At 42.7% G+C, this 14,120-nt stretch overlaps 1 protein-coding gene and 1 long non-coding RNA gene across 4 annotated transcripts; one reads left to right on the plus strand and one right to left on the minus strand.

Moving 5' to 3' along the window:
• The first annotated feature begins 173 nt into the window (after positions 1–173).
• On the plus strand, positions 174–5,172 carry LOC118372704 (troponin I, slow skeletal muscle-like). Its single transcript, XM_052509214.1, has 6 exons — positions 174–218; positions 693–734; positions 920–1,051; positions 3,017–3,106; positions 3,361–3,549; positions 3,963–5,172. The coding sequence occupies exons 1-6, from the start codon at positions 195–197 to the stop codon at positions 4,059–4,061; spliced, it is 576 nt and encodes a 191-aa protein (XP_052365174.1). The 5' UTR covers positions 174–194; the 3' UTR covers positions 4,062–5,172.
• On the minus strand, positions 4,916–13,649 carry LOC127924511 (uncharacterized). Of its 3 annotated transcripts, none has more exons than XR_008118014.1 (2): positions 7,472–13,649; positions 4,916–7,371 (listed from the first exon to the last, which is right to left on the minus strand). It is a non-coding gene; the product is annotated as an uncharacterized LOC127924511 (long non-coding RNA). The 3 variants fall into 3 exon arrangements; XR_008118013.1 differs by having other exon boundaries at positions 4,916–7,321; positions 7,422–13,649; XR_008118015.1 differs by having other exon boundaries at positions 7,422–13,649.
• Positions 13,650–14,120: the final 471 nt, after the last annotated feature.

Consider the following 14,120-nt stretch of genomic DNA (forward strand, 5'->3'; position numbering starts at 1 on the left):
CAAACTACTGCAGCATAAATACTGGAGGCTGAGATGTCTAGTTGAATCTTCCATGCAATGTTGAACAAAGTCCAATCAATCAAGAGACACGTTTTTCAGGCTACCTCTCATAGAAGTGTGTATACTTCGATCATTTTGAACAATGTTCTGACATGTTCCCTCTGTCCCTGTAGGAGCAAGTCAAACCCAGGCCAATGAATCCCAAGTTAATTGACAAGGTGAGCTAGAGCCAGAACCAGAGACAGCCCTGGTTCAACAGTGTTAATCCCTATATAGAGAGGGAACACGTTGTCCCAAGGTTGCCACTTCAGTCTTATCGGTTATTGTCAGCAATCAAGGGCAATGTTTTTTGAGTGACCACATTCCGACTAAACTGTAACTGGCTCCCTGTATGGATAAACTTATGCTATAAAGAGAGTAAAACGTTTGCTCAATGGAGAATCTCTATGGAAAGAGTTTTTCATTCTGAGACTGGTTGTGTCCAGGAACAGGCCCATTTGTAGGCCAATGCTTTAGGTCCATAGTAGATTTGTTGTGAGTGGCAGTTGTGTGACCACCTAAACCTTTTTGGGCCAACACAAAAATGTCCCAATAAATGAATAGGTCACCGATCTTGACAAAATCGATTTTCACTTTTAAGGATACAGCACTGGGCACACATTTGCAATAACATTGTGTCCTTTTCCCAACAGCCGAAGTCGAAGATTACGGCTTCGCGTAAGCTCTCCCTGAAGGTAAATTACCATGCATTATGTTAACAATTAACATTGACTATAACTAAGTCATTCTTTATTACGGATACAGCTGTAGTGACACCGTGAAGCATGGAGGACGACTAACTACTGCATGGTGGTATTAGACTGGGTCCTCCGCCTCTGGCCCACCCCTGGAATGACGGATCTTTCTCTCGTCCAATCAGATCATGCTGCTCACCAGGGCGATGGAGCAGCTGGAACAGGAGACGCAGGACAGGGATGAAGAGAAACTGAGCTACCTGGGAGAGCGACTGCCCCCCTTGCAGTTCTCTGGACTGTCATTGGCTGAGCTACAGGTGAGAGACAAGAAAGTCAGCCAATTGAGGGAGCAATATGACTGGGCCAAACTACTGGTCCAATCACAAAGCTAAACAATAAGACTGTAACTGAACAACACTCAAGTAAATATTCCAGCATGGTTATTCTTTTACATATACAGTACCAGTAAAAAGTTTGGACACCTACTTATTCAAGGGTTTTTATTTATTTTTTACTAATTTCTACATTGTAGAATCATAGTGAATACCTCAAAACCATGAAATAACACACATGGAATCATTTAGCAACCAAAAAAGTGTTAAACAAATCAAAATATAATTTAGATTTTAGATTCTTCAAAGTAAGCACCCCTTGCATTGATGACAGCTTTGCACACTCTTGTCATTCTCTCAACCAGCTTAATCTGGAATGCTTTTCCAACAGTCTTGAAGGAGTTCCCACAGATGCTGAGCATTTGTTGCATGCTTTTCCTTCACTCTGCGGTACAACTCATCCCAAACCATCTCAACTGGGTTGAGGTCATCTGATGCAGCACTCCATCACTCTCCTTCTTGGTCAAATAGCCCTTACACAGCCTGGAGGTGTTTTGGGTCATTGTCCTGTTGAAAAAACAGTTGCCATGCTGGTTAAGTGTGCCTTGAATTCTAAATAAATCACAGACAGTGTCACCAGCAAAGCACTATCACACGTCCTCCTCCATGCTTTACGATGGGAACTACGAATGCAGAGATCATCCATACACCTACTCTGCGTCTCACAAAAACACGGCGGTTGGAACCAAAAATCTAACATTTGGACTCATCAGACCAAAGGACATATTTCACCCGGTCTAATGTTCATTGCTTGTGTTTATTGGACCAAGCAAGTCTCTTCTTATTATTGGTGTCCTTTAGTAGTGGTTTCTTTGAAGCATTTCTACCATGAAGGCCTGATTCACGCAGTCTCTTCTGAACAGTTGATGTTGAGATGTGTCTGTTACTTGAACTCTGTGAAGCATTGATTTGGGCTGCAATTTCTGAGGCTGGTAACTTTAACTTATTCTCTGCAGCAGAGGTAACTCTGGGTCGTTCTTTCCTGTGGCGGTCCTCATGAGAGCCAGTTTCATCATAGCGCTTGATGGTTTTTGCTACTGCATTTGAAGAAACTTTTAAAGTTCTTGAAATTTTCCAAATTGACTGACCTTCATGTCTTACAGTAGTGATAGACTGTCATTTCTCTTTGCTTATTTGAGCTGTTCTTACCATAATATGTACTTGGTCTTTTACCAAATAGTCCTATCTTCTGTATTACCACCCCTACCTTTTCACAACACCACAACTGATTGGCTCAAATGCATTAAGAAATTTAAACAAGGCACACCTGTTTATTGAAATACATTCCAAGAAACTACCTCATGAATCTGGTTGAGAGAATGCCAAGAGCGTGCAAAGCTGTCATCAAGGCAAAAGGTGGCTACTGATGTAAGAAGGGCTATATAAATACATTTGATTTGAAATTTGATTTGATACTGAAGAATCTCAAATTTAAAATATAATTAGATTGTTTTAACACTATTTTGGTTACTACATGATTCCATATGTGTTATTTCATAGTTTTGAGGTCTTCACTACTATTCTACAATGAAGAAAATAGTAAAAATAAAGAAAACCCTTGAATGAGTAGGTGTGTCCAAACTTTTGACTGGTACTGCATCTCAATGAGATTTGATTCTTCACTCTTAGACAAAAGGGTTCCAAAAGAGTTATTTGGCTGTCCCCATAGAAGAAACCTTTGTGGTTTCCAGGTAGAACCCTTTTTGGTTCCAAGTAGAACCCTTTTTGGGTTCCATGTAGGGCCCTCTGTGGAAAAGGTTTTACATAGAACCAAAAAGGGTTCTTCAAAGGATTCTCTCCTATGAGGACAGCCGAAGAACCCTTTTAGGTTCTAGATATCATCTTTTTTTGTGTATATTTAATCTTAGTATGTTTATCTATTTTCTTCAGGACCTATGCAAGCAGCTCCATGGAAAGATAGATGTGGTAGATGAGGAGAGATACGACTGTGAGGCCAAAGTGACCAAGCACAACAAAGATGTAAGTCTTTGGCCCTTTGGGTGAGATGTTATCCTCAGGTCCTGCCTCTTGTGGTGGAAACAAATGCGTGTTAGTCTCAGTTTTGCAGCTGGGTCAGGGCCAAATCAATGGTCAGTGCCATTTCCTGGGGTTGGCCCTGGCCAGGATTGGAACCCAGGTCCAGCAAGTATCAAACCAACACTTCTTGAAGAGGTTGCTAGGTGTTGGCTTAAGTTGCTATAATATTTAATAGTAGATTTCGATGAAATCTACAGATCCATGAGCTGAAGCTGAAGGTGCAGGACTTAGGAGGGAAGTTTAAGAAGCCCGCCCTGAGGAAGGTGCGTGTCTCTGCAGACGAGATGATGAGAGCTTTACTGGGAACCAAACACAAAGGCTCTATGGACCTCAGGTCCAACCTCAAGTCTGTCAAGAAGGAAGACACCAACAAGGACAAAGACAAGGTAACTGGGACTTGGGCCATGTACAAATACTTTACCACTGCATCCTTCCTTTCTCCTGAAGCTTTAAGTTAGCTCACCTTGAAATTTGAAACCTCTCTGGCACCAGTAAGCACTGGCTTGTGCGGAGATGGCGTGGTACTGGAAACCATGCTACTATGGACCTCCAAGCATTTGCATCTAATGCTTAAACTGAGAGTAACTGCAACCATAACGTTAGCTTATTATAGTAGCTAGCTAGCTAATCAAACATGAGTTAGCATAGCACTACTCATTGTTTGTTTTCCCTCTACACATTGTATGGGGATAGGTTGTAATGTGGCCACCTGAGACAAGTCTCCATGAACACAAGGAAGCCTGGGCGCTAAAGCTAGTTGATGTCTGACAGCACAGTGTTTATTCCTCTTCCCTCTCAGGTGCTCACGTCTGAGGTGACCGACTGGCGTAAGAATGTGGAGGCCATGTCTGGCATGGAGGGCCGCAAGAAGATGTTCGACGCATCTGGCGGCCAGTAAGCCACGCTACAGCCTTGGGACGGAACGACGCACAGGACATGGTCCAGAGAGGAGGAGGAGGAGGAGCTGTGTAGTCCCTGAATGTGCCCCGCCACACACCCTACCACAGTACAAAGGCAGCATGGGGTTAAATTGTGAGGAGTCCAGTGCTGAGCAGTCCATTAGAGAGATATGTAGTTTTGTAAAACAGGTTGTAGTTCTCTGCTGGAGTGGAAGGGTTTCTATAAGAGTTTTACAGAGCCTGCGATTTCTTTCAGGTACTACTTACCAAATATTTTACAACCCAGTATAAACTCGTTTTGGAACCCAACCCAATATAAACAGTATACCACAAAGCCCTCAGATGAGACTGTATGAGGTAGTCTTGGAAACCCAAAACAAAAATATTGCGTAATTGCGTCAAACGCTCAATTAAGTTATGGGGAGAGATGTATGAGATGAGATACTAACAAGACTAGTGAAGTCTCCACCCCTTAAACAGAAACTCTCAGCTAAAGCACCATCTTCACCCAATCCTGATACGTCCAAATAACCAGTGACGGAAAAGCACCAAAACTACTGCTCCTCGTTAGTCATCACATCCCACCAACTTTTGACAGACGTTACGATACCATAATCTGTCCACGAGAGATTAGGAATTGCTGCGTTTATAAAGCACGTGAAGATGTGAACTACCTAAACACGATGAAGTTCCATAAAAGTTAAGTGAATGATTGGAGTAATGTAGAATAGGGAAGTCATCATAGTCCTCCACTGAGTCAAACCTTTAGGCTGATAGTCTTACAGAAATAGGAAAGGCTTGAGGCTGATGAACGTTTACAGTTGTCAATATCATGATGATTTCCTAACTAATGAAGCAACATGTTGCTCTCTCGGACTCGGACTCCCTCAGGGCTGATGTCAATGGTAAAGCAGCATGATTTAACCCCTCGCTGACATCCTCGCACATGATCTCTCCACCCTGTCATTGACGACTTAGCCTATCACGCTGGGACAGTTAACCACTTCTTGAAAAGCTGTGTGTGGTGCATATCTCACTATTGCTATTTATTATGGAAGATTAGATGTATGTGTCTTTTATTTATGGCATTATAAAACATGAATCACCAAAGGATGTCCTTGGTTTGTAATGCGAACTCACATCAGTGTCTATTTTCTATTGTCTGGTACTCAGTGATCTAATAGAGGCATGAATGGCCATGGGTAGCAGCTTAAAGGGATAGTTCACCCAAATTACAAAATTACATGTTGTTCCTTACCCTGTAAGAAGTCTATAGACACGGTATGACAGCAATCATATTGGTTTGGAAACCGATATGTCATTTTTTGTAATTTGGGTTGACAGTGTTGATGGATTTGGCAAACGATAGATTGACAATGCCATTGAAAAACAAGGGGTTGGGCGATACTAGGGGTTATTCATCTGCTACTTTGTAAACTTCAAATGGAAGTTGCCTACAGGCGAGGGAAAAACACTTTGACATTGACCTTCAGTCAAAAGGTTGTGATCCAGCAGCACAGTGTTTCATGTCCCAGGAACCACTTTAATATGATAAAGTAGTGATCTTCTGGATGACCTGGCCAAAGGCTTCATCAGCACTGTCGTACACCCACTGTTGGACCGCTTTAGTCTTCTAAAGGAATAGGAATGAAATGCAAGAAACTCTATCCCTCAACTCACAATCACAGCATAACTTCTGGTAGCTTATTGGACACACGAGACAGCTACACCAGCCTAATAAGAAGCAGAAACAATTGGTGGGTGTTGTGAGTTCAGTTGTCAACAGATGGTGAATCTTAAAGCCTGCCCCCCTGCATCAAATCCTCAGTCACCTTGTATTTTTAGCTCTGTTGTTCTCTGAGTCTAATCCAACCTTGGAAACAAACACTGGAGCTGGAGCACATCATTCACTTTGTTGGCCTGCGTGGGTCGCCTGGCTGTTGTCACCCAGACACAGTCATGCCGAGTATGAGAGACACCCAGGCCAATAATAGCCAGAGGCCCGCTGGTGAGAGGGAAGTGTTGACAGGTTCATGTCAGTCAATGTGGTGTCAGGTGTGTGTGAGTGTTTGTCCCCCTGTTCAGTGTTTATTCAGAAAGGCACACATTAGACCTCTATGAAGGTTCACCAGTGTGTGTGCCTCCCAGGGGACCTACCGGTGCCCACCTGTGTGTGTGTGTGTGGTGGTTGGTGTTCGTGTAGATGCTTATCTATGTTAAGTAAAGTAGTTGTCTGTCCTTCCATTAACCTTTGGGAAGAAGATACAGTAGTAGTTTCCAACACAGCCCTAAATGAACAATACCCACAAATCATATCAAGCTTTATTTATACAGCACATTTAAAGAAATGGATTGCAACGCAATGTGCTTCACAGGACAAAAACAAAGGAATAACAATAAAAACTGAACAACTAAAAAGCACCCTAAGGAAAAGCAAAGTTAAAAAGGTGTGTTTTAAGACCTCTTTTAAATATGTCCAGTTTCAGCCCGCCTCAGGTTCTCTGGCAGGCTATTCCAGAGGCTGGGGGCATAGTAACTCATTTCTGCCTCTCCATGCCTCCTGGTCCGAGGCTTTGGGATAGTTAAAAGGCCAGTGCCAGAGGACCTGAGGGACCTACTGGGTACATAACTTAAAAGCATGTCTGACATGTACTTGGGTGCACAATCGTGGATTGATTTAAAAACCAATAGAAGAATCTTCAAATGAATTGTAAAACTCACAGGCAGCCAGTGCAGAGACCTTAAGACCGGTGTAATGTGGGCTCTCCGTCTGGTCTTGGTCAGTACCCGTGCTGCAGCATTCTGTATGTTTTGTAGTTGACCAATGGCTTTCTTGGTTAGAGAAGACAGGAGAGCATTACAGCAGTCGAGCGTGCTTGTAATAAAAAGCACAAGCCACAAACATAGGTTTTTGGAACCAGAGACATACCACACCACATCAAATTCAAAATTCGAAGGAAAAAAACAAGTCCCAATCACTTACATACGGTGTAACAGATTCACATGAGACTACAGTCCATTGCCAGGGCTACTGGATGGTAGCAAGTCAACAGTAGTAACTGCAGTCCATTGCCAGGGCTACTGGATGGTAGCAAGTCAACAGTAGTAACTGCAGTCCATTGCCAGGGCTACTGGATGGTAGCAAGTCAACAGTAGTAACTGCAGTCCATTGCCAGGGCTACTGGATGGTAGCAAGTCAACAGTAGTAACTGCAGTCCATTGCCAGGGCTACTGGATGGTAGCAAGTCAACAGTAGTAACTGCAGTCCATTGCCAGGGCTACTGGATGGTAGCAAGTCAACAGTAGTAACTGCAGTCCATTGCCAGGGCTACTGGATGGTAGCAAGTCAACAGTAGTACCTGCAGTCCATTGCCAGGGCTACTGGATGGTAGCAAGTCAACAGTAGTACCTGCAGTCCATTGCCAGGGCTACTGGATGGTAGCAAGTCAACAGTAGTATCTGCAGTCCATTGCCAGGGCAACTGGATGGTAGCAAGTCAACAGTAGTAACTGCAGTCCATTGCCAGGGCTACTGGATGGTAGCAAGTCAACAGTAGTAACTGCAGTCCATTGCCAGGGCAACTGGATGGTAGCAAGTCAACAGTAGTAACTGCAGTCCATTGCCAGGGCTACTGGATGGTAGCAAGTCAACAGTAGTAACTGCAGTCGATTGCTGGGTCCACTAGATGGTAGCAAGTCAACAGTAGTAACTGCAGTCCTTTGCTGGGTCCACTAGATGGCAGCAAGTCAACAGTAGTAACTGGGACAACTGTATTCATTTAGGCTGGTAGGCTCAGTGTGTGCTTTTACTCAAGCCGGATTCCAAGCTAAAAACAACTGACTGTCAAATGAAGAAAGAACAGACAAGTTAGCCAGATATTTACTTGCACAGTGATAGTCATACATTGATGTTGTCAAACACAAGTCAGGTAGAAGAGAGAGCAGTAGTCAATGTGAGATCACTCAGATGAATGCTCACCGCTAGTCTGTGTGGGAGATTAAGCCAGTGAAACAGGCCTCAAGGCCAACTTCTGGCCGAGACAAGGCACTACAAAAGACAGAAGTGTGTGTGTGTGTGTGTGTGTGTGTGTGTGTGTGTGTGTGTGTGTGTGTGTGTGTGTGTGTGTGTGTGTGTGTGTGTGTGTGTGTGTGTGTGTGTGTGTGTGTGTGTGTGTGTGTGTGTGTGTGTGTGTGTGTGTGTGTGTGTGTGTGTGTGTGTGTGTGTGTGTGTGTGTGTGTGTGTGTGTGTGTGTGTGTGTGTGTGTGTGTGTGTGTGTGTGTGTGTGTGTGTGTGTGTGTGTGGTGTGTGGGCAGAAAGCGAGAGCAACGATGAATTGATAAGCTCCACGCTGACATTGATGATATAATGGCGTAGGTGTCACTTTGGACAATGACTGATCGATTCAACACCCCTCAAAAAACACCACTTCCTGTCAGTCACTATGGAAACATTTGAAACATGATGAACAGCACTGTCTTACGTCAATTTGGCGTCACTCCTACACGACGCTCGTCCCTCAACCCACAACGCAGCCGGAAACGGTCTGCTGTCTGACAAAGCATAAACAGTTGACGTATTCTTCCTGCTCCCAGCTGCCCTCCTTCCTATTGATTCCTATGAGGGTCAAGGGACTTGTTCTCCTAGTCACTCTGAGGAAGACTTGAGAGAAGCAGAGCACAGAACATCCCATCTATTCACCCTTCTTGTGCCAAGTATGAGATCATTGACTAACTTAAGGTGTGCATCCACTCTAGATATTGTGGCAGGCAGCCAGACTTTCTACTCTCTCTCTCTCTCTCTCTCTCTCTCTCTCTCTCTCTCTCTCTCTCTCTCTTTCCTTGATTAAGTAGAGGGTTGAATTAATTTGAGGTGGCAAGGGCTATTGGATTGTAGACACGTTGTCCTTTCGTTCAGACGGTGACAAAAGGGGAATATCTAAGGTCACTCCAGCACACTCATGTGGTAGGTTCCCCTTACAACTCTGTAAATATCATTCAAATGTTGCAATCTACTGTAATGCCAAAATTAATTGTGGCGCTGTTATTAAATCAAAGAATGGTATATGCAAATGAAGCAAATATTCTGTTGTCAATTTAGCTTCTAATTAGTTTAAAAGAAAACAGTCATTTTGGGCCCAAAAAATGCCCCCTTCGTCCTTCTCTATGGTCATGAGCGACGGACGGAAATTTGATCTGTTCAACTGTCACCATGGAAAGCATAAATATGACTTGAAAAGGTCTACATCTCACACTCACTGTAGCTGCAAACACGGTCTAGTCTTCCCTAATTCCATACTCATCTCCTATGGAATGCAAAAGCAACGTGGCCAAACATTCACGGCAGTCTGGGGAGACATCCTTCATTCACGGCAGTCTGGGGAGACATCCTTCATTCACGGCAGTCTGGGGAGACATCCTTCATTCACGGCAGTCTGGGGAGACATCCTTCATTCAGTGTGACAACAAAGCATACAACATGGCATACAAACACACCCTCTTGACGGACATATGACACTTCACTGATACAAATCTCTTTTTTCTGTGTGCTCTCACGTGTGTGTGTGTGTGTGTGTGTGTGTGTGTGTGTGTGTGTGTGTGTGTGTGTGTGTGTGTGTGTGTGTGTGTGTGTGTGTGTGTGTGTGTGTGTGTGTGTGTGTGTGTGTGTGTGTGTGTGTGTGTGTGTGTGTGTCGGAATGTGTGGTTGTGTGTGTGTGTCTGTTTGTGTGTGTATTTGTGTGTCTGTGAATGTCGGTGTCTGTCTGTCTGTCTGTCTGTCTGTCTGTCTGTCTGTCTGTCTGTCTGTCTGTGCGCTCTACAAGGAGCGGAGAGAGAAACCGGATTTCCACCAAAGTGTGAGGGGAAGAAGTGGAGCCTGACAATAAACAATGACTTGCTGATCTCCCAAGGCCCCTCAGTTCATTTCACCCATGGAATTACCCAAGAGGGGAAGAATGAGTGATTTACTCTGCCATGAACGATCACACTGGGGAAGACTGGAGTGTTTGTGTGTGTGTATGCCTTTCTGTGTGTGTGTGTTGTCTGTGTGCCTATGTGTGTGTGTGTGTTTGTCTGTGTGCCTGTGTGTGTTTGTCTGTGTGTGTGTGTGTGTGTGTGTGTGTGTGTTCGTCTGTGTGTGTGTATGTATGTATGTGATGTAATCAATCTTTGGTTCCTTATTAGAGTGTCCTAGGCCAGGGGGGAGGGAGGAGTACTATGTAACACTATGCACACCAGTAGAGGCTAGTGGGAGGAGCTATAGGAGGACGGGCTGATTGTAATGGCTGGAATGGAATTAATGGAATGGAGTCAAATGTGTGGTTTCCATATGTTTTATACAGTGCCATTTATTCCATTCCAGCCATTGCAATGAGCCCATCCTCCTATCTAAAGAGCTCCATTTATGGTCATGAGATTTATACAGATCGACCAATCCTTTCCACCTCTCTTTACTGTACATGTCTCAAACACTAACATGGCGTCATATTTTTTTAACATAGATCTAAAAAGCTCAATGTCAAAGGGGGGCATCAAAGAAAAATCTAACAGTATACTCTAACTACATATATAATAATTCATCTTTTGTCTATCTGTGTTTCGTAATTTTCCTTCAATTCACAACAGGCTGAATGTATCTCACCGGAGAAAGCATCCAAGTGAGCGAAACAGCGCCCCTCTGTCTCTGTATGTGTAGCCCATCTATCTGATGCTGTCTGGTCAAAAAGAGTATGACATTGTTCCCGCCTGTAGCATTAAATGCAAGGGAAGCCAGTGAGCATTTGGCCTCCCTTGATAAAAAAGTATCAAATAACAGCCAATCATTACACACATACACACACACACACACACACAGAGAGAGAGAGAAATCAGAACCATTGACAGTCAAACCATATTTAGCTTACGTTGATTGTAATAATTTGTTTTTGGTATCTTTTAGTTGTCACTGTATTACACTAAGCAGATGTGATTTGATGATGTTGAAATGGTGCTGGAATAGTGGAGGCAGCTCCTGTTTTCATTGCGACAGTAGTTGTTTAGTGGTCCGAAAATGTCAGAAACATTAACTTGCTTGACTATGCTTTTAGATCTTGTAACTGTCTGTTACCTCTACATGCAATATGCTTTGTGGACAGAGGTTGCTATCCGGTTTTGTGATAAAACACAAGTGCGGTTGAATTTATTGTCACATCCTATTTACCCACGTGCTGGTCCTGTAAATCTGTACTATTTTCAAGAATTATACACAGAAATGCCCAACTTTAGTAAAACTCCCCAAAAGTGTTGCGTGGGTAGAGGTTAAAAATGCATGTAGGACACCTCCACGGACCGGGATTAGGCAGCCATGTTGGAGTGTTAATTGGATTCCCAACGAGGTTGCGAATCTCTTTCACCTCTAGTGACTAGTTTCCGCCGAGATGTCTGGAAACATGCTCCTGGGGAAGAGATGGACCTTTAGCTCACTTCCCTAAATGAGTTTGGAATTCACCGCTGCTAATCCTTTTGACCTAACACTCGAGGGGTTAACTGCTTCCTGTTCTGACTCAAGCTGAATCACTGTGCTGGTGTTAAAATGTATTTTTCACTGGCCCCTGGGCATTGACAGAGAGTTTGGCCAAGTGCTTGGTAACTAAGGTATGCACTAATGCTACAAATGCCAGTTTATAATACAACATACAGTATGTCATTAAGCTGCTGCTTTTATCTAATGACACTTAGTCATGCATACATTTTACTTACACGTGGTCCTGGGAAACGAACCCACTATCCTGGCATTCATTTGACAAAAACACTAATTTGATGCAAATGCTAATTTGACACGAACGCAAATTTGACACAATATGGTATAAACTGTGTTCACAAAACAGAAAGGTGAGTAAACAGCATGATTTCCCCTTCACTGTCCTACATCTCTTGTCTACTGTAACATCATTTTATTCCAAGGGAGGACACTAGAGATTTTCTGTTGAAGAGGCTTTAGATGTATATAAATATATATATATATATAGTACCAGTCAAAAGTTTGGACAAACCTACTCATTCAAAAAAACTATTTTCTACATTGTAGAATACTATTGAAGACATCATAACACATAATATAATATAATAACACATATGGAATCATGTAGTAACCAAAAAAGTGTTAAACAAATAAAAATATATTTTAGATTATTTAAAGTAGCCACCCTTTGCCTTGATGACAGCTTTGCACACTCTTGGTATTCTCTCAACCAGCTTTACCTGGAATTACTTTCCAACAGTCCTGAAGGAGTTCCCACATATGCGGAACAATTGTTGGCTGCTTTTCATTCACTTTGCAGTCCAATTCATCCCAAACAATCTTAATTGGGTTGAGGGTGGGTGATTGTAGGGGCCAGGTCATCTGATGCAGCACTCCATCACTCCCCTTCTTGCTCAAATAGCCCTTACACAGCCTGGAGATGTGTTGGGTCATTGTCCTGTTGAAAAACCAATGATAGTCCCACTAAGTGCACAAATGGTCTATCGCTGCAGAATGATGTGGTTGCCATGCTGGTTAAGTGTGCCTTGAATTCTGAATAAATCACAGACAGTGTCACCAGCAAAACACCATCACACCTCCTCCTCCATGCTTCACGGTGGGAGCCACACATGAGGAGATCATCCATTCACCTACTCTGTATCTCACAAAGACACGTCGGTTCGAACCAAAAATCTCAAATTTGGACTCATCAGACTAAAGGACAGATTTCCTCCAGTTTAATGTCCATTGATTGTGTTTCTTGGCCCAAGCAAGTCTCTTCTTCTTATTGGTTTCCTTCAATAGGGATTTCTTTGCAGCAATTAAACCATGAAGGCCTGATTCACACAGTCTCTGAACAGTTAATATTGAGATGTGTCTGTTACTTAATCTGTGAAGGATTTATTTGGACTGCAATTTCTGAGGCCTGTAACTCTAATGAACTAATCCTCTGCAGCAGAGATAATTCTGGGTCTTCCTTTCCTGTGGCGGTCCTCATGACAGCCAGTTTCAACATAGCGCTTGATGGTTTTTGCGACTCCACTTGAAGAAAAAAATATTCTGGATTGATTGAACTTCATGTCTTATTTGAGCTGTTCTTGCCATAATATGATCTTGTTCTTTTACCAAATAGAGCTATCTTATGTATACCACTCCTACCTTGTCACAACACAACTGATTGGCTCAAATGTATTAAGAAGGAAAGAAATTCCACAAATCAACACCTGTTCATTGAAATGCATTCCAAGTGACTGTCTCATGAAGTTAGTTGAGAGAATGCCAACATTGTGCAAAGCTGTCATCAAGGCAAAGGGCGGCTACTTTGAAGAATCTGAAATCTAAAATATATTTTGGTTACTACATGATTCCATATGTGTTTTTCATAGTGTTGATGTCTTCACTATTATTCTACAATGTAGAAAATAGTTAACATAAAGAAAACCCTGGAATGAGTAGATGTGTCTAAACTTTTGACTGGTACTGTATATTGGATTGTAATGTTTTCCACCAGGTCCTCCAACCAGAGGAGGGGGCGGAATGGGCAACAACAAAAAAGACACAAAAAGGCGGGGATATTAAATGATGCAAGTCATGATGGGACAACACTTTATTTTAAGTGTCTGTAATAAACCATTTATAATGCAGTTTGCTCACCATTTATAATCATTACTCCATTTGTACATTTTAGTAAACTAGTTATTCACACACACACACACACACACACACACACACACACACACACACACACACACACACACACACACACACACACACACACACACACACACACACACACACACACACACACACACACACACACACTTAACACAGGAGTGATGGTTGCTGATAATGGGCCTCTGTACGCCTATGTAAATATTCCATTACAAATCAGCTGTTTCCAGCTGCAATAGTAATTTACAACATTAAGAATGTCTATACTGTATTTCTGTTATTTTAATGGACAAAAAACATGCTTTTCTTTCAAAAACAAGGACATTTCTAAGTGTCCCCAAACTTTTGAACTGTAGTGTAAGGTGAGTGCTAATGCTACAAATGCTAATTTG

Source organism: Oncorhynchus keta, unplaced genomic scaffold (assembly GCF_023373465.1).
Source record: "Oncorhynchus keta strain PuntledgeMale-10-30-2019 unplaced genomic scaffold, Oket_V2 Un_contig_4171_pilon_pilon, whole genome shotgun sequence".
NCBI lineage: Eukaryota > Metazoa > Chordata > Actinopteri > Salmoniformes > Salmonidae > Oncorhynchus > Oncorhynchus keta.